Here is a 20,578-nt window from a genome sequence, read left to right as displayed (position 1 = left end):
CCACTGGATGCAACAGCAGGCACATATGTCACTTTCATTATTCACCCACAGCTATATTGTATATTCTGGTGTAACCAAATAATATTATCCATTTTAAAGTGGGCAAGGCAAGAATGTGATAAGACCAAAATCATGACTTATCTCCAAAGTTACCCAAGAGTCTCTGAGCAGGCATCCAGCAGTCTAGTTTGATAACAGGGCTGGGTTTTTGCAGAAAAGTAAAAAAAAAAAAAAAAAAATAGAGAATATTTGTTTTTTTGATGTCTCACATCACAGAATAAACAAGTTTCCAAATGCTGGCCTCATCTAGAAAGAACACACACTTTTTCTTCATTCTTAAAGTCTTATAGTCTAAGTAGTTATTTTGGATTGGGTTGTAATGTTTTTTGTTTTTTTTATCCTTTGTATTATTATTGTATATATTTGTTTGAGTAGTTACCCTGGATTGGTATGTAAGATGTTTTTTTTTCTTTTCTTTTTCTCTTATTTCTTTCTTTTCTCCTTGTTGTATAGATTTATGATGATTTATGATATTTTATTTTTTTCTCAGGGTAAATGTATATTGTAATTTTTTGTAATTTTATTCTATTTTGTAGATGGTGTAATTGTATATTGGATTTTTATAGTATTGTGATTTTGTATGTAACTAACTGCATTGTCCCCATCAAATAAAATAAATTAAATAGAAAGAAAAGAAAATCTGTTTTAATGCAATTACATTTTATCAATTGCTAAATATAAATGCTACATACAACTGACATGTTAATTTCCTCTCCAAAGCCTTTTTTCTGTTGCTTTCCATTCCAAATACTGTCACTTAGTGTTTCACAGCATTTATCAGCTGGAGAAAAACCTCAGAATGTGATGCACAATAGGTGGTGTGATTACTGAGGATGTAAGCTCTACTCAATGGACAAATCACAATTTCTGCCAGTGTTTATATTGTGTCCTTTAAGCCAGTTTGCTTGTAAACACAGACGTGTCCCTTGTAACGCTTGCAAAATGGGATGGATAATCCCAGAGAAGCGATCGATCAAATCTTAATTAAACTAACGTTTCTGCAGAGTGGCAGTCTCTGGGCTTAACGGGCGGTTTCTGTTGGTTTTGTGTGTCACCCAAAATGAAAAGCTCATAGAGGAGGGTGCTACAATCACCAATGATAGGGAGAAAGTAAATATAACTTGGCCCTCAAAAGGTTTGCTTTAGATTAAATAATAAAAAAAAAACCCTCAAATATTTAATTAGTGTTCATATGGTCAGCAGGCCTTGGGCAGGGCAACAGTAAGCCTGACTTAGTTTACTGTACACACTGGATTAAGATAAAAGGTGTGCCCTCATTGCTTATTTGGTATTGGCACCTAATCAACACTGGGCAGAGATGACTTTATGTAAAAAAGGTGTATGGGCTTAACTGATAAGAGTGCTGCCAGTATTAAAAAAAAAAAAAAAGTATGAGAAGGGCATCCGTGAGTTTAAATGACAGACTTTACAAAGTTGTTTAAATTGTTTTATGTATTTAAACATTCATAAAATACACATAAAAAAATATCAGTTATCCAGTGAAGCCACTGTGAAAAGAAGAGAACATATTAATTGATTAAACAAATAAATATATCAACAAATGTACAATTGTTGTGGCGAAGAAGACTCACCAGCCAGGGAAGTCTGGGAGCAGCCATGGAATAACTGAGGAGTGGGAGTGGAGCTCATTAAGGTTTCCACAGACACCACACAGTCTGTCTGAGTACCACAGAGGGACCTTAACCGTCATCATGGTAACACCGATCTCAATCTCAAGCTCCGACTCCATCCCAGCATCTCTCCTCAGGTTCACTGTGACCTCTGACCTCTCCTGGTTCACTCCATATGACAGGGAGACCCCAGAGGGGAGGCTGAGAGGGAGGGACACCACGCCTCCATTCACCTGTTGGGAGCAACAGAGTAGATAGATAAATATATAGATATTTATTTATCCCAAGCTGGGAAATGACAGTGTAGCAGCAGCATTACACACAGAGACAATGACAACACAATTAAATAAAAAGAACAACCTAGGCATACTTCAAGTAACAAAATATAAAAATACAATAAAATGTAATGTAAAAATAAAGTGTCTAAAGAAGGAGTATGTATAAAGGAGTAGAATTCCAGTGCAGAATAAATATGAATATGCAGAATAAAAATGTTGGTGCCTTGAAACAATAAGGTGCAATGAACAGTGTGCATAAAAAACACAAAGTGCATAACGAACGGTATGTAATAAACCAGACTATTTGTTATTGTACAGTGTGATGGCATGTGGCAGGAAAGATTTTTTGTATCTGTCCCTATGACAGCGGAGCTGCAGTGAGGTGAAACAGACATTTCCACATATCGTTAGCTTCATAGCATAATTGCCGAAGTCATTTTTTGGCCAAATTGTGATATCTGCCTAACTTTACTCTCTACCACTGCTGCATCTTTCTGCCTTATTGCATAATGTTCTCATCAGAACACTTGTTAGAGTCCAAAATCACTTTCTGCCTTAGTCATCTCTGTGACTTTGGCATTTTTGCAGCTACATACAAACCAAACTACATTATTTATATGCAAGAGAAAAATTGCCTTAGTCAGGGCATATTCTGCCTAAGTCACTTTTATCTGTTATGAAATCGATGTGTTTAATTTTTTATGCAAACTTGTTCTATTTGAACTTACTGTTACAATATCAATTAAAAATACCAATGGGCTTACTAAAAATGTTGTTTTTTCTTGTTTCCCGAAAACGTTCAAATATGACTTAGGCAAATATGCTATGAGGCTAACGAAATGTTCCAGTTTCTCAGTGGAGTCATACCTTCACTGTGCCTTGCTGTATGGTCAGTGATGATCCACGCAGGAGGATTTGAAACACATTGATGAGCCTGGAGGAGCCGCCATCACAAGGTCCATAGTAAGAGATGAGGCTGAACCAGTGGATGCTGGACTGGTCACAGAGGGACATCAGGCTGTAGGAGGACCGGGGCTCCAGGCTCAGCTGCTGCCCACTGAGCGTGGAGACCTGGAGGCTGGCCCTGAGCTCACAGACTTCAGGTCTGTCCCGACAGCTCCAGGATCCATTACTGAGCCCACACTGCTGGCCCGGACCACAGCCGGCCGCCTCGCAGATCGCTCCACCCAGAGGGTGACACCAGCACACCTGGCTGCAGTCCTTGGTGTATAACTGCTCATCCATCTAGGAAGAGAAAGTCATGTGAGTTTTAATTCCAGGTAATGACACATAGCAATGCATTTGTATTAAGAATGTATATCTACCCAAACTAGCCAATTTCTGGTCTTGTTTTTATAAATTGTTTAGCAAAGTCCTTAATACAAGATTAGAACTCTGCCCACTGATATCAATCTTTGGGGTATCTCCCGTTCCAACTAGTCTCACTAAAGAAAATTCTGATATTATTGCTTTTTTTTCTTTGCTCATAGCCCGCAGACGCATTCTATTGCATTGGAAAAGCCCAAACGCTCCCCCTGCCTCTTCATGGATGAGTGATTTAATGTCTTTTCTGTCTTTAGAAAAAATTAAATATTCCTTGAGAGGCTCAGCAGCCAATTTTTTATAAAAGATGGCAGCCTGTCATCATATATGTGAGAACCCTCACCTCTCTGGACCCCAACTGAGTTGATCTGATGCATCCAATTTTCATTTATTTTATTAAGGTATTTTTTAAAATATTTTTTTATTTTTTATTTTTTTAATGAGCATACTTGGCATCCTGTGTTTATTTATGTATTGGTATTATTAGCATAATTGTTAATGTTTCTGTTTCTCTGCTTTTTTGCCTCCCTATATATTATTATATATTATTATAATACTATTCCACATTTTTGTTTTTTAAAGGGTACATTAGAACAAAGAACCACGAAAGAAAAATAAATACAAAACAAAACAAAAAACAAACAGCTGTGGAATAAGTTATGTCTTGTACTGATGCTTGAATGAATGCTAATTTAAATTAAAAAAATATATATATAAAGAAAAAAAAAGAATGTATATCTACCTTAATATATACATTGTGATGGACACACCCACACTGACTGTAGGGAACACACTCTCCCCCATCAAACAGGTTTCCATTGTGGCACTCACAACCTTCTGAGCAGACACTTGGTGCAGAAGCAGCGCTGAGCAGAGCAGGACAAGAGCTGGAGCTGGAGTCAACACAGGACCTGGGGCTGCTGCGGTCAGGGCACTGGAGAGCTGGGGGCAGATAACTGGGATGTAAATATAAACTGATATATAACTGATATATATAGACTGTAGTTGTACTCAGAGAGCTGGCCCTCATTGGGCAGAGAACTGATGTTTGCAAGAGTCAGATTGTTATATCAGAAATATTTCTGTGTTTAAAGAACTTTTAACAACAATATAATTATTTATAATATTTGTATGTGACTATATTGATTATTCATATATGTATATACTGACCCGTTAAGGGGTAGAACGTTTTTTTACTTCTTCCTACCCCCTTTCGAACTTGCAGAAAGTGTCTTTTTTCAATTGTTTTTGCTTTTTTGTTTTGTTTTTTATTTATTCATCTATCAATATTGTATGTTTTTTTATTGCCTGCATGTTCGAAATAAAGACAATCAATCAATCAACTAAAAATGGTGCAATTTGTTATATATACACCTTTAAACTGGCAAAGCCATCTCCATCATGGTTTCCTTTTGTGTAAAATAACAACAATGTATACCAATGATATGCTTATTCTATATAAACTATAAAAACTATGCAATAACATGACTAATTTTATCTTATTTTCTTTGCATGTAATAAATATATCAGATGTGCAATGATTTCTGGGTAAAATGTATCTTGTCAAGTGTCGAGTTTAATAATAATAATAATAATAATAATAATAATAATAATAATAATGTGATGATACAATTTAAAAAAGGTAGCTGGTTTAGGCGCAGAATCTGTAGTTATTTTTTATCTGTAGCTATCTTACCCTACTGGTAGAAAATACAATTAAGAGTGGATCAGCTGCGCTTTATTTAGACGGTGAACATAATTATTCACTTACCACAAGGCGTGTTCTCTCTCCAGGACCCTACCAGTATTCCTTCAGCCCGGCAGGACGCAGCGTACGCTTCCAGCGCCAGACATCCGGCCCTAAGCCCCGCCCCTCCACAAAGAGCTGTGTTGCACATACGTGCATAAACATCTCGCTCCACTCCACTGCTCCAGCAGCGGTGGAACTCCATACTATCAACAAACAGGATGTTGCAGACGGCGCTGTCATGTGGAGACGAGCTGCACTCATCACACTCGCTGCTGCAGGAGTCATCAGGGCATCGCTGTCCAGCAGCGTCTGACGTCCAGCTCTGCAGGAGCTCAGCGAAGCTTTTGGCAAGGTGGCCGTTCCTCAGTTCCATGTCATCATACCTGTCCCCGTTGAAGTTCCCACAGACGCCTGAAGCTGTGGCGTCATATACCTGCGGCACGGTTAACCTGAGGTACTGGGAGGAGGAGAAGTCCACTCCCACCCCGGATGCTGTGGTGATCAGCAGTCTGTTGCCGTCTTGGTGTGCTTCAAGTTGTCCATTATCAAAAGGCACTCCATGTTCTTCTCCATTTAGCTGAAACCAGAGAATAGTTAAGGCAGCAAATACTTTATAAAACGTACCTTAATAACTAATACCAACCTGGTCTCACAGAAATCCGTGAAATAGCCACGGATTTCGCTCAAATTTCCGTGAAACTGACACGGATTTGGCTACAATGCAAGTTAATGACAGTCATATCCCGTGGCTATTCCATGGATATTTGTTCCTATTGGTTTGTTCCAAGTCACGTGACTTTCAAGGTCCCAGCAGTCAGAACAAAAAACATGGCGGACAGTTCTCTCATTTTTAGTGAAAAATCAATATTTTGACTTAGTTTCTGCATAAAAATGGATTTTGATCACATTTCTAGCGAGAAATGTATGTTTTATTTTCTAAATCTTCACTCAGTGAATGTACATAATCACTTTGTATGTTGGAATAGCCACGGGATATGACTGTCATTAACTTGCATTGTAGCCAAATCTGTGTCAGTTTCACGGAAATTTGAGCGATTCCGTGGCTATTCCACGGATTTTGAGTTAAGCGAAATCCGTGGCTATTTCACGGATTTCTGTGAGACCATGTTGATTAATACACGAGCACAGATTGTAGATCTTACCTGTATTTTCCACAGAGTTTCAGGGTCAAGTGACACTTCCATTGAATGCATTCGAAATATCAGTCTGCTGATTGTGAGAATGCCATTCATGTCCTTTTCAAAGCTAATGAGCAGAGTAAAGTCATGCAAGGCTTCAGAGGAGAAGTCTGACAGTACATAGGTGCACTCTGCTCTGTGTTGAGGCACAATAACACCATCAAAAGTGATGTAGCCAAAGCCAGCAAACACTTGGCACACCCCATGCTGCAAGGCAAACTCATCTTTTACTGAGCAGCTTTCCACGGGGCTGCAGGTCACGTGGCCCCTTCTGCAGTTACACTTTTGGCAGCTTTTCTCAGAGTAGAAGTGGCCAGCAGGGCGATACTGGCCCTCATGCTCACAGCCACAGTCAGAAAGCAGCACACACTGGCCATCGCTCAGGATGTAGCCCGGGTCACACTGGCAGCCCTCCTCACATCCTCCACTGCAGTTAGCTGGGGAGGAGAGTCCACGGCACACCACAGGACACCGAGGTCCACACAGCTCATAGTGGCTATTCTTAGGGCAGGACATACCTGGAGAGAGAGAGAGAGAGAGAGAGAGAGAGAGAGAGAGGGGGGAAATAAGTCCAACTTCACAGAAGAACAAGAGATAAGCCAATTTGCTGCACTGCATGTATGAATAAAATAAATGTAGGATGAAAGTATGCTTATTATACACTACCGGTCAAAAGTTTTAGAACACCCCAATTTTTCCAGTTTTTTATTGAAATTCAAGCAGTTCAAGTCAAATGAACAGCTTGAAAGGGTCCAAAGGTAAGTGGTGAACTGCCAGAGGTAAATAAAAAAAGGTAAGCTTAACCAAAACTGAAAAATAATGTACATTTCAGAATTATACAAGTAGGCCTTTTTTCAGGGAACAAGAAATGGGTTAACAACTTAACTCTATGGAGTCTTGGGCTATTTTGTCCATTTTTGAATTCTTTTCATGTCTTTGTAAGTCATTTTGTGTCTTTTTTTGGTCATTTTGTGTCTTGTTTTAGTCATTTTGTGTCTTTTTTTGGTCATTTTGTGTCTTTTGGTGTTTTTTTTGTCATTTTGTGTCTTTTTTAGTCCTTTAGTCCAACATAAAATGTGATTTTGAATCTTTTTACTTTCAAAACACTATCATGCTCAATAAAGAATTTTAAATGTTGCAAATGTGAAAAGAGAAGATGGTGTGTTCTAAAACTTTTGACCAGTAGTGTATAAAGATAGCAGTGTTTAGTTTTTATGCACCAAATCTCTGGAACAAACTCCCAGAGAACTTGAGGTCTGCTGCAACTCTCAGCTCTTTTAAATCAAGTCTGAAGACTTTTCTGTTTCCATTTTAACCTGTAATTTTTATTAATTTGCCTTTAAATGTTTTATTCATTCACTTTTTTTTAAAATTCACTTTTAAATGTCTTCTAATGTGTTTTATGTATTTTAATCTTGCCCCTGTAAAGCACTTTGAATGGCCTTGTGTCTGAATTGTGCTATATAAATAAACTTGCCTTGCCTATTATGTTTAGATGTATTTTTAAACTCCAACATGTCACCCCTGTGCACTTAGCATATGACTTTTAAACTGCATATGTCCAAATGAAAGACAGTGTAAAGGCCCAGAATTTTAAATGCAGAATCTTGGGAGAGCTGAAAAAAATCTTTGTCAATTAAAAGCAACTACAAGGAACATTTAACTTTGTATGGAGCAGTCGTAATTTAATACTTCTTCTGCCTCTATATGATCTACTTAAGCAAACACTCTGCAGTTCTTAATGCCCGTCACGATGCAACTGGATCAAATTCGAGCAGAGTCAAAAAGGGTTAACCAGAAACTCAGACTCCAGCAGGGCCTCAGGCAGAAACCAGCCCGCTGTGGAGAGACCCAGATCCGGCTCCGCTGCTGCCTTCGACCTGCAGTCAGTCTCCAGCAGGAGGTGAAGAGCTCTGCTCCCGTCAGCAGCGGCTCCTCCCCCCCGGCCAGGAGCACAACTTCGCCTCATTGCCCCACCCGCTTCTTGGGAGTCACCGGCACCACACTGCTGGAGGCCCACGCCGTACTGCTCGGCAATACAAGGATGGATGTTGGAGGGAAAGGAGCAACCAGAAGCTAGACTGAGCAGACAGACTGTCAGACTGCTGCAGTGAAATTAGGTTTCTGTGAGCACAGACCCTTTAGAAAATCTAATAAGAAATTAAAGTTCCTATTCGTTTCTTGAAAGAGGTTGTTAGAGCCATTTTGCACAAGCTGATAAGTAATTCAGATTTGTATATCATAGTTCATAGTTCTTTATTGAAGTTGTAAGAATGCCTATTGGTTCGCAGGAATTGCACTCTTATTGGCTGAGATGTGTGTAACGTCATAATTGCTTACTTTGTTTTAATTAGGATTATGGAGACGAGGAGAGCACACTAGTTTTTGACCGTGCTCATAATTATCATTTTTTGGATTGCTGTAGTTTATTGTTTGTCATGCTCAAACGAAAGGTTTTCAATAAACCATAAGAAAGAAACTGTGGGATTTTTTCAGCTTAAGATACGCGTCAACTACATCCTCATGCTCCATAATTGAAGTTTGCGTTTCAAGTAAAACTAGACGGAGCCACACTAACAGAGGTTGAAATATTTGTTGTTCCCTAGAGGGTTATAGACAAAATTGTGTTCCTGAAGGTCAAATCAGATACGGATTTGTAATAAACTTTCATATTTAAACAACTCCACAGTGCTTTAAATGAGCTGTAGAAATGAAATGCTGTTCTTTATTCACCTGGTGTGTGTGGTGCTGTTCCAGGAATGTCATTCCATTCTTTTTTTGTTATGGATGGGCAACTGTGGGCATTTCCCCTCACAGAGTTTGTTTTGCTGCCTGATATAAAATGTTTTAAAAAGGTGAAGTGAGCCCTCAAGTACTTGCAAATTTAACAGTCGGACAGCCTCTGAACCAGGCGGCAATCTCCGTGTCTGAGCATGGAGGCCACCAGGAAGTGCATAAAGCCTGCAATTCACCGAAAATTCCAGCAGGGGGCGCTAAGTTTGGCTGCAAAAGAAATCTGCCCATTCATTTCAGTGCTAAATTTGAAAACTTCTCACTTGATTTATTACCTCAGAAAAATTTTTCAGGGACAACATTATGGTCTCAATCGCTAGTAAAAAATCTTCAAGACATTTTGATGTCAATAGTTCTAATAATGGCCCCATTTAGAAGAAAATAGAAGGCGTTTCTAGCTTTGATTGACAGGTCAGTGACAAGGCGAGCCGTCACCAGGAGAGAAGCAGAGCGTATCCACGGCAACGTGTCAATAAAGTTATATATAACGTTATATAGATAGAAAAGAGGACGTTTACCGATTTGGTCTCATAACTTTGACCCTTTCACTGTATTTCAGTTAATGACAGTTTATTTGAACGTTTTGTTCATTAAATGTCTTGTTCAGTGTTTGGTTGGACTAACAGACACTCCAAGGAGTCGCTGCTCAGTTTTCTGAGGTAAGAAAGATACATTTTGTTTTGTTTTTTGCGCTAGCCAAAACTAACATCCCAGTTAATGCTCCAGTTAATGCTAACATGAATTAGCAGCAGCTTCTCTCAGTCAGGTTGAGGTGTAGAGAGGCTGTAGTCAGTGATCAGATCCCTCTCCTCCTCCACAGTCCAGATATGGTCTGCTCCGCGTATCGGAAACAAGATGGCGACGATAGATGGCGACGAGTATGAACTCGAGGCTTCCAACGGGCCACAAACCAACGGGTGACGTCACGGTGACTACGTCCATTATTTATATACAGTCTATGCTCTGAACCCAGACGGACTTATAAGTACCAAAAAATAAATGTCTGAGTCTGAAGCTACAGGGACACCATAATCAGCTGTAAGGTGTTAGAGTATAAACAAACAGACTGAACAATATACTTGCCACAGAAAGTGTCACTCCTCCACTGCCTGATGGGCAGCTGAGCTGCTTGGCAGGCCGCCGCATACGATGCAACGGAACTGCAGAGTGCTGAGTAATGTCCGCCAGAAGAGCAAGAATCTGCTACACAGCTGTGGAAGTAATGCTTGGGACTTAACACAGAGGCACAGTCTGCAAACGGCCCCAGCTCATTCAACAACACCCCACAAAAATCACTGCCTGCAAACAGCTCCTGTGCCCCAGCAGGACAATGCTTCAGTCTGGAGGAGCAGTTGGACCTGCAGGCCTCGGCTCCCAGAGACCTCCAGCTGTGGGCAAACTCTAGTGTATTCTGGGCAAGTTCCTCATTGGGCATCATTTGATCGTCATGAGGATCAGAGTTGGCATTTCCACAGAGACCAGAGACAGAAGAGCTGTAACTGGTGGGGAGGACCACCATCAGAGTGCCAGTGTTGTAGATCATCAGCTGTAATCCCACATCAGTGTGAATGATGATGGATGAAGGTGTTTGGTAGGCAGTTACATGGCCCGCCAGGTGAGAGAATGGTAAGGTCTTATACAGTCCATCAATCTGAGAATTAAAAAAAACAGAACACACTCCTTAACCCTTTGATGCACAACATGGTCTAAAGTGACCCGACAGAGTTTTATGTTCTATATCTTTGCAATAAATTATTTTCATCATTCAGTATTCCAGGTTTTCCTTAATTAGTTTGTTTTTGATCATCATACATTCTAATTTTTATGTTTTCCTTTATACATTTTTGAATAAAATCCATTTTTGTGTCACTACTCTTCTAATGTATAACATGGGTCAAAAATTACCCATATCCATTTTTTAGCTAAGTAGCTTGCTAAGCTAACTACTTAGCTAACTTCTTGGCTAAGTATTTAGCTAAGTAGCGTGCTAAGCTAAATACTTAGCTAACTTCTTGGTTAAATATTTAGCTAAGTAGCTTGCCAAGCTAAATACCTAACTTCTTGGCTAAATATTTAGCTAAGTAGCTTGCTAAGCTAAATACTTAGCTAAATACTTAGCCAAGAAGTTAGCTAAGTAGCTTGCTAAGCTGAATACTTAGCCAAAAAGTTTGCTTAGCAAGCTACTTAGCCGAGTAGTTAGCTATGTAATAATACAAAAACTTTTTTTCTTCATAAAGTATAAGAAGCAAAATGGAAATAATGATCAGTTGTTATCAAAAACAAGATATTTAAAGAATAGTTGGAATATTCAATCATAAAATAAGTTGATATCAAAAGATAGAGCACAGAAACACACAGCAGCATTAAATAACATGGGAAATGATCATTTTGGACCCATGTTGTGCATTAGAAGGGGGGTCAATATGTCGTGCATCAAAGGGTTAAAAAAAAAAAAAAAGACCGAACAATGCGTGTCATTGAATGTGTTGATAAGTACTCACCAACACCTTCCCAGGGTGACCTTTCCTCACCTCCACCTTCACACCATAGATGGAGAGTGTTAAATCAAGACTATGAAAAAGCCTTTTGTGGCAACTTGCATCAGAGATAGTGATCTTGAAAGGTGTTAGTCCAGTAAGGTTGGCCTTAGTTTCAATCAAAGAATATGAACAACTGTCTCTGAAGTCAAAATGATGCCCATCAAAGGTGGTAAAGTGCAGCCCAGTAACAATGGAACAGTTCTGGGGTTTCTCCGGTTGACACAGCCTCTGGTGCTGTAGCTGCTTGCAGACCATTCCTCTGGGGCAGTGGGCCGGGCTGCAGCCCATCTCTCCAGTAGAAGGTCCACAGATACAGAGCTGACCACAGTCGGACGGCGTCCAGAAAGTTGAGTTCAGGTTGTGGTATTTTCCTCTGGAGTCTCTGCAACCGCACTGATGTGGATGCACACAGCCAAGTGGACTCCTGATGAATCCTGGATCACAGAAGCAGCCCGGCACACACTTCTTGTTGCACACGGTGGTAGTAAACTGACAGGACGGGGGGCAGGCGGTGCCACAGGTCTTGTAATGGCTGTTTGGTGGACAGTGCACATCTGAAATGATTTATTGGTCATTTAAAGATTCTGTCCCAATATGCAAAAAAAAGAACATTTGAATTCTAACATTTTTTACTGAAATTCCAACCTGGTCTCACAGAAATCCGTGAAATAGCCACGGATTTCGCTTAACTCAAATTTCCGTGAAACTGACACGGATTTCGCTACAATGCAAGTTAATGACAGTCATATCCCGTGGCTATTGGTTTGTTCCAAGTCACGTGACTTTCAAGGTCCCGGCAGTCAGAACAAAAAACATGACGGACAGTTCTCTCATTTTTAGTGAAAAATCTATATTTTGACTTAGTTTCTGCATAAAAATGGATTTTGATCACATTTCTAGCCAGAAATATATGTTTTATTTTCTAAATATTCACTCAGTGAATGTACATAATCACTTTGTATGTTGGAATAGCCACGGGATATGACTGGCATTAACTTACATTGTAGCGAAATCCGTGTCAGTTTCACGGAAATTTGAGCGATTCCGTGGCTATTCCACGGATTTTGAGTTAAGCGAAATCCGTGGCTATTTCACGGATTTCTGTGAGACCATGTTGGAAATTCTCAACACAACTACTTACCAACTGTCACTCCATCTTGCCAACCATCATTGGTTTTGTCACAAACTATGGAATATGAAATAATGGCTTTGTTAAGAGCAACTTCTGACCCTCTATTGTGATGGCCAACTAAACAACTTTCATAGAAGGAATCAGGATTGACCTGACTATGACAGTGAGCAAACGGACCATTGGAATCCGTGAGCACTGAGCACCGTCTACGCTCACTAGACAGATCCTCAGAAAGGTCTGCAGCCAAGTTCACATCATCTGGTTTCTGTTCACAACCAGTGCAACAGTCCTGGTCCCCATCAAAGAGCCGGTAGGCCTGAGCCAGCTCCACACTGGTATTGATGGGAGGGGAACCAGGTGTAGCAGCAGGATACTCATCTTGAGAATCGCTGTTAAAATTACCACACAGCCCATACACTCTGTCCTTGTAGTGTGGGTCCAGTGTAACCAGAGCTGTGGAGTACCCATTGAAGACTATGTGCATAAAGTCTGTTTTCAGAAGAGTTTTGCCGTCCTTGGAAGAGATTTGGATCTTACCCCGCAGCAGGTTAACAGGGAGATAAGTCACCTGACCATTCACCTGAAAATAAAAGACTCATTAGTGATCAAAATAAAACGTGAGCAGCTGTCATTGAAAAACTGACATGGTCTCACAGAAATCCGTGAAATAGCCACAGATTTCGCTTAACTCAAAATCTGTGGAATAGCCACGGAATCGATCAAATTTCCGTGAAACTGACTCGGATTTCGCTACAATGCAAGTTAATGCCAGTCATATCCCGTGGCTATTCCAACATACAAAGTGATTATGTACATTCACTGAGTGAAGATTTAGAAAATAAAACATATTTCTCGCTAGAAATGTGATCAAAATCCATTTTTATGCAGAAACTAAGTCAAAATATTGATTTTTCACTAAAAATGAGAGAACTGTCCGCCATGTTTTTTGTTCTGACCGCCGGGACCTTGAAAGTCACGTGACTTGGAACAAACCAATAGGAACAAATATCCATGGAATAGCCACGGGATATGACTGGCATTAACTTGCATTGTAGCGAAATCCGTGTCAGTTTCACGGAAATTTGAGCGATTCTGTGGCTATTCCACGGATTTTGAGTTAAGCGAAATCCGTGGTTATTTCACGGATTTCTGTGAGACCAGGTTGCTACCTACATGTATGCTGCCTTTCTGGGTTCCAAGCTCGATGATGAAGCCATAAGCTTTTACAGTCACCACCTGTATGGAGTATACACCTCTGTTGCCATTACAGTCATTCTTGTTGGACACACTAAAGGGCGTCAAACCATTTTCTGCCCCTCTGCTGGCTGCCAGCAGGTAAGTACAGGTTCCCTCAAAGTCGTAGTTGAGACCATCGAAGGTGTGGTAGTGCTTGGCTTTCCACACCCAGCAGACGCCCTGACGGCTCTCACACACAGGTGCACCATCGCTCAGGTGACATTCCTCCGTTTCATCACATTTTCCCTCACACAAATTTGAGTTTGGCTCTGCTAAAAGAAAAATACAGAAATTTAATTTTAACAACATGAAAAGTAATAAATGCACAAGAGATGATGCTACACAAGACATGTTTTACAAAAACAACTTTAGAACTGTTGCTAGAAACAAGCTTTAAATTGTGTCTAAATCATTAGTTTATAGCTTTGCAAAATTTACAATAGTTATATAATGTCAAATTTGGTATTCATCAATATATAAAGACAGCATAAAAATGTATTATTGTCACATCATTTATTGGATTTTCCCATTTTTCTAAGTAAAAGGTGCATTTTCAGCAAACTCCAAAGCTGCAAAACCTAAATATGATGTTTCACGTTTGTTTAAAAAGGTAAAATATGGTATGTTTTCACAAAAGGTAATGCATGATGACTTTACACTGCACCAGAAAAAAAAAAAAAAGTAGGTTCCCCTAAATCATGATTTGAAAACACTTGGTACTCGTTGAAGGAATAAGCGAAAGAAAGAGCGAAAGAGCCAAAGAAAGGAGCGAAAGAGCAAAAGAAAGAGCGAAAGAGCAAAAGAAAGGAGCGAAAGAAAGGAGCGAAGGAGCGAAAGAATGGAGCGAATGAGCGAAAGAATGGAGCGAATGAGCGAAAGAATGGAGCGAATGAGCGAAAGAATGAGCGAAAGAAAGAGCGAAAGAAAGAGCGAAAGAGCAAAAGAAAGAGCGAAAGAAAGGAGCGAAAGAGCGAAAGAAAGGAGTGAAGGAGCGAAAGAAAGAGCGAAAGAAAGAAAGAAAAAAAACTGTCCAGGCATTTGTCTATGTATGCTTTAGAAGGCCAATAAGCAAATCAGCACCTAAAATATGTTTTTGTTATCTAAATGCTCACCATCCGTGTGACAACCCATGGTTCCATTTGAAACGGTGCATCTGTGCAGTGCAGGACACGAGTATTGCTCACACACAAGAGGAGGCCCACAGGTGCAGTTCACAGTACAGTTTTGTAGCAGTTTGCTTTCTGAGGCCTGAAAATAGAAGCAATAACATGGAAAAAACAATATTGGGACGTCATTACTAAAGAGGTAAAAGACTAATTTGAAAAAGATTCTTAATTAAATATTGCAGCAAATTCAAGTAAATGTGTAGCATGAGCTAAATTAACATTTTTCCAATTATACGGCACACAAAACAATGTTTAATTCTGACCTTAAACCTCCTGTCGTCCTGAACACAGCCACACTGCTCTACTGGAACACAAGCATGGCCGTCATAGAGGAGTCCACCATCACACTGGCAGCCTTCCTCACAGTCTGAGGAGCACTGCACCTCCTGCATCACCTCCGGACACAGTGAGGAGCAAGAGTTGGCACACTGGCTGTAGTGGCTGAATTCAGGACATTGATAAGCTGTAAATAAAACACATCAGTCAGTCTGAATCAGTGTAACGTGAGGGTTCGATGTGTGGTGGTTGGATCACTTTATAAGGAGAGACAGCAAGATGGAGACACATGACTTTCTTAAACAGTCACCAAACTTCACTTCCTGGTTTCTCACATCCCACCAGACTGAATCAACCAATCAGAAGCCAGTCCTAAACTGTCTTAAAGACGCAGCTGCAAACATTCAACATGTATATACACTACTGGTCAAAAAGTTTTAGAACACACCAACTTTTCCAGAATTTAATTGAAAATGATGCAGTTTAATGTCTCAGTGTACTCTGAAATTAATGCACATTTGCAACATTTAAAATTCTTTATTGAGCATGATAGTGTTTTGAAAGTAAAAAAAAGATTCAAAATCACATTTTATGTTGGACTAAAGGACTAAAAAAAGACACAAAATGACCAAAAAAAGACACAAAATGACAAAAAAGACACCAAAAGACACAAAATGACTTACAAAGACATGAAAAGAATTCAAAAATGGACAAAATAGCCCAAGACTCCATAGAGTTAAGTTGTTAACCCATTTCTTGTTCCCTGAAAAAAGGCCTACTTGTATAATTCTGTAATGTACGTTATATTTTACCTTTTTTTATTTACCTCTGGCCGTTCACCACTTACCTTTGTACCCTTTCAAGCTGTTGATTTGACTTGAACTGCTTGATTTTCAATAAAAAAAAACTGGAAATATTGGGGTGTTCTAAAACTTTTGACCGGTAGTGTATGTAAATAATAAATGTGCAACATAAATACACAAACAGCCAATTGATGAAAATGATAACATTGTAAAAGCATCTTTTAGTAAATTAACTCAAATATAAATTATATTAACTTCTGAACCTTACATCAGTATTATATCTTGCTGCATTTAAACATTTGAAAATGTAATGACATTTCATTTAAAAGTCACAAATCGTTAGCCTCATAGCATAATTGCCTATGTCATATTTTGGCCAAATTGTGATATCTGCCTAACTTTACTCTCCTACCACTGCTGCATCTTTCTGCCTTATTGCATAATGTTCTCAGCCTATCAGAACACTTGTTAGAGTCCAAAATCACTTTCTGCCTTAGTCATCTCTTTGACTTAGGCATTTTTGCAGCTACATACAAACCAAACTACATCATTTATATGCAAGAGAAAAATTGCCTTAGTCAGGGCATATTCTGCCTAAGTGACTTTTATCTGTTATGAAATCAATGTTTAATTTTTTATGCAAACTTGTTCACACTTCTATTTGAACTTACTGTTACAATATCAATTAAAAATACCAATGGGCTTACTAAAAATTGTGTTTTTTCTTGTTTCCCGAAAAACGTTCAAATATGTATGGAAGTAAATCTGTGTCATCGGAGTTTGAAATAAAAAAGACGTTGAATTTCTAGCACTGAATATTTATGCATTGAAATTATGTATCTGAATGTTTTTCAACGTTAAAAATTCAACCTCAAAAAACTCAACCGCAAAAAATTAAAACGCAAATTTTTAGGTTGAATTTTTTGAGGTTGAATTTTTTTTTGCCATTTAATTTTTTGAGGTTGAATTAATTTTTTTGAGGTTGAATTTTTTGCGGTTGAATTTATTTTTTTGCGGTTTAATTTTTTGCGGTTGAATTAAATTTTTTGCGGTTTAATTTTTTGAGGTTGAATTTTTTACGTTGAAAAACATTCAGATACATAATTTCAATGCATAAATATTCAGTGCTAGAATTCAACGTCTTTTTTATTTCAAACTCCGATGACACAGATTTACTTCCATAAATATGACTTATAGGCAAATATGCTATGAGGCTAATGAAATGTACCAAGACTCACCACAGCCGGTGGTGTTCCTCCAGAGGTCAACGACCCCTCCGGCCTCGCTACATGCCGCCTCATAGCCCCTCAGAGCATCACACAGGGCCCAGGGCTGGCCTCCTGCAACACACAGGTTCTCCATGCAGAGTGAGTAGTATTTCTGTGGGCACACTAAATGGTGACAAGAGGAGAACGGCCCTCTGGGATGGGTGAGAATGCCACAATACAGGTCAGAGGTGTATTTGGGCATAGGGGAGCGGCAGCGTTGACACGTGCTGTCACATGTGTCGCTGCAAGATGATTCTGCATCAAACGACTTCCATGATGGCCCGACAACTTCTGGATCAGAGAACATGGTGCCATTGGGCAGCTGCAGGTCATCTGAGGGACTGTCATTGTAGTTCCCACAAAGCCCACAGGTTGTCTGGCGGTAAATGTTGGGGATCTTGACCAGAATGTGATTTTGTAGATCTGATTTAAGCTCCACTGACTGCGAGGTCTTGATGGTAATCCATCCATTCTTCTGATGTACAGAGACATTGTTTAGGGAGAATGGCAGGTTCTCGTAAACTCCATTTACCTGGGTGAAATAATTCATTTAAAAAACATTATACAGTACAGTTTGTGTATGCTGTGAAAAATGGCTTGCAGTGCATGCTAGGAGATGAACGATAAATCATGTTGAAGGCTGTGAAATCATTACATGAATTACCTGAATTTTTCCAGGAAAAGCTGTTGACGTCTTAAAATACATTTTATTGACTGTGAGGTAGATCTGCCTGCCCTTGCTGTGGCTGCCCTGTGCAGCTATCAAAACAGGCTCCACATCCAGTTTATTGAGGCACGTCTGCACCAGAGTGTAGTTACATGAACCATGAAATTCAAATGCCTGTCCATCAAACGTGGTGTATTGGGATCCATCAACAGAGCAGTGTGCCACTTTCAGTTTGGGGTGGCAACCTTGAACGCCCCTAATAAGCTTACACTCCTCATCCTCTCCACAGGAGACATTACTACAAGTCATGTGTCCCCCAGCATGACATAAACAGCTTCGCTGGCATGTAGACACCTCCTGTCCTGCCCGGAGGTATTCTCCGTGGTGAAAGCAGCCACAGTTTTCTGGCTGGATGCAGAGGCTGCTGCTATGAACTAAACCTGCCTCACAGAGACAGTTCTCCCCGATGTACGAAGGCATTTCCACTGTGTTATTCTTCCAGCCGAGGCAGAGGTGAACAGAGGCAGAACTCATGTTGTAACTGGTGCTGGAGGGACAGGACGGGTCTGTAGAGAGACAGAGAGACATCAGTCACTTAGGACAGGAAGACAGAAAAATGTTGTAAAGGTTAGGGTTGACCAGTGATGCATTAGTACCATCTAGTGGTCCAACAGCACCTGGAAGGTTGTGGCCTCAATACCATTGAGTCTTAGCACACTAACACATTATACTAACATTTCCAATAAATACAAAAGAGGAGAAACTTTAAATTAAGTACCTCCAGGCATTTATCTGATTTGTATGCAAATAATCTCCATACTCTTTTCCTCATGTTGCGCGATCAATATCAACTCTCTAAACATGATGAAATGTTGTGTGCTTGCACAGGCATCTGCAAACGCCATATTTCATTTGCTGTGCAATGATGCTGAACCCCAAACAGCACAGTTACAATTGTAGAGGATATTAATTTAATTCACTTGCACGACAGAGCTGGGAGCACATTAACACTCACAGCAGAATCCGGGACTCCTCCAGGCAGAAACTGTAGCCTTGTGGGAGAGGCAGACAGCAGTATACTCTGCCAGAGAGTGACACAGTGCAGGCTGCAGACCTCCATGAAGACACAGGTCACTGACGCAGCGCTTGTAAAAGCTGGAGGGGTCCACTTTGCCATGACAGTGGCTGAATGGTCCATTAACTTCCAGAATCTTCCCGCAAGCCTCCGGGTCAGAGAAGCGGGCCAGACGCTCAGATGAACATTTTGGACAACTTCCTCCAAGACAGCCCTCCACACACCAAGGACTCTGCCCACTTCTCCAAGCTTTTGCAAAGTGCTCGGGACTGAGATGCTCCTTGGGGCCATTTGCTGTGAGGTCATCAGCAGGATCAGAGTTGAAGTTTCCACACAGGCCACAAGTAGCATTAGCATATTTACTGGAGAGACGAATGCTCACTATGCCCTCTATGCTGAGACTAAATTCAAAGCCCATATCTGTGGAGATGTAAGTGTGCAGCCCCAAAGAGAAAGCCAGAGCAGAAGGGCTGAAGTGATAGGGCATGTTCCTCCTGACTCCATCGACCTGTAGGGGGGGCCACAATTGCATTTTAAAGTCAGCAAAGGGCAACACTATTTCAAAAGTAATCTTTGAAGCCTGGTTAAATTATTAGATGATTTATTTATGACCTATTACAGTGCCAAAAAAAATTATGCTTTGCATGACATTTCTAAAAAATAAAAAAAAAACAGCACTCACCTCGATGTTTCCAGTGTTTTTGCTGTTTAGCTCCACAAGCACACCACTCACATTGACCAGGACATGAAGTGCTGACTCCAGGTGTCCATCTGTCTGTACATGAACCTGAACAGCATCGAGGCCTTGTTTCTGTCCACACATGCCCAGTAACTGGTACTGACAGGTGCCATGCAAATCATAGTCTTGTTGGTCAAAGGTGACTATGTGATGACCGGTGTACCTGCAGGTCTGCGGGGGGTGCAGCACGCAGCTTCTGACTCCATTCTGGAGATCACAGTATTCATCTGGGCCGCAAGAATCAAAATGGCACCGTGTCTGGTGGGTGTGGGGGTCACAGAAGCAGCGTTCAGTGCATCCGTCATCAGCCCAGAAGGTGTGGTTGCTACGGTAATGGGAGCCGTTGTGAGTGCAGCCACACTGGGACAAGAGGACGCAGGTGTCGCCATAAAGAACGAATCCTGGATCACACTGGCAGGTTTCCACACAGGCCAGGGTGCAGGGTCTTGAACTTAATGGGTCTGCACAGTCGGCAGGGCAGGCCGAGCCACAGGACGTGTAATGGCTATTCGCTGGACAGGAAACGGCTGATAGGAGAAAAGGAGATTTAACAATAGAGGAAAAACTGCACAAAGAAACAAGACATGTAACCAGTTAATATGTTGGTTTGTAACTGAGATTTTAAAGGGGACTTATGATGCT

At 40.4% G+C, this 20,578-nt stretch overlaps 1 protein-coding gene across 2 annotated transcripts in view; it reads right to left on the bottom strand.

Annotated features, from left to right (window-relative positions):
• Positions 1–1,493: 1,493 nt before the first annotated feature.
• The window catches only part of LOC131975911 (IgGFc-binding protein-like), a 35,026-nt gene continuing 15,941 nt past the window's right edge, over positions 1,494–20,578 (bottom strand). The window contains exons 13-28 of one of the 2 annotated variants that reach the window (XM_059338733.1): positions 19,880–20,463; positions 19,138–19,705; positions 18,120–18,688; positions 17,426–17,987; positions 15,372–15,571; positions 15,055–15,190; positions 13,880–14,214; positions 12,716–13,286; positions 11,536–12,128; positions 10,118–10,685; positions 6,206–6,759; positions 5,064–5,619; positions 4,035–4,234; positions 2,837–3,214; positions 1,653–1,924; positions 1,494–1,568 (exon numbers count right to left, since the gene is read on the bottom strand). In XM_059338733.1, coding sequence (XP_059194716.1) covers positions 1,553–1,568; positions 1,653–1,924; positions 2,837–3,214; positions 4,035–4,234; positions 5,064–5,619; positions 6,206–6,759; positions 10,118–10,685; positions 11,536–12,128; positions 12,716–13,286; positions 13,880–14,214; positions 15,055–15,190; positions 15,372–15,571; positions 17,426–17,987; positions 18,120–18,688; positions 19,138–19,705; positions 19,880–20,463 — 6,662 coding nt within the window. In that variant the 3' untranslated portion in view covers positions 1,494–1,552. The remainder of the gene's footprint in view (positions 1,569–1,652; positions 1,925–2,836; positions 3,215–4,034; positions 4,235–5,063; positions 5,620–6,205; positions 6,760–10,117; positions 10,686–11,535; positions 12,129–12,715; positions 13,287–13,879; positions 14,215–15,054; positions 15,191–15,371; positions 15,572–17,425; positions 17,988–18,119; positions 18,689–19,137; positions 19,706–19,879; positions 20,464–20,578) is intronic. The other variant, XM_059338734.1, reaches the window with a different exon arrangement.

This window comes from Centropristis striata, chromosome 8, assembly GCF_030273125.1.
Source record: "Centropristis striata isolate RG_2023a ecotype Rhode Island chromosome 8, C.striata_1.0, whole genome shotgun sequence".
NCBI lineage: Eukaryota > Metazoa > Chordata > Actinopteri > Perciformes > Serranidae > Centropristis > Centropristis striata.
Note: the sequence above shows the minus strand (reverse complement) of the source record. Positions and strands in the feature narration are given on the sequence as shown.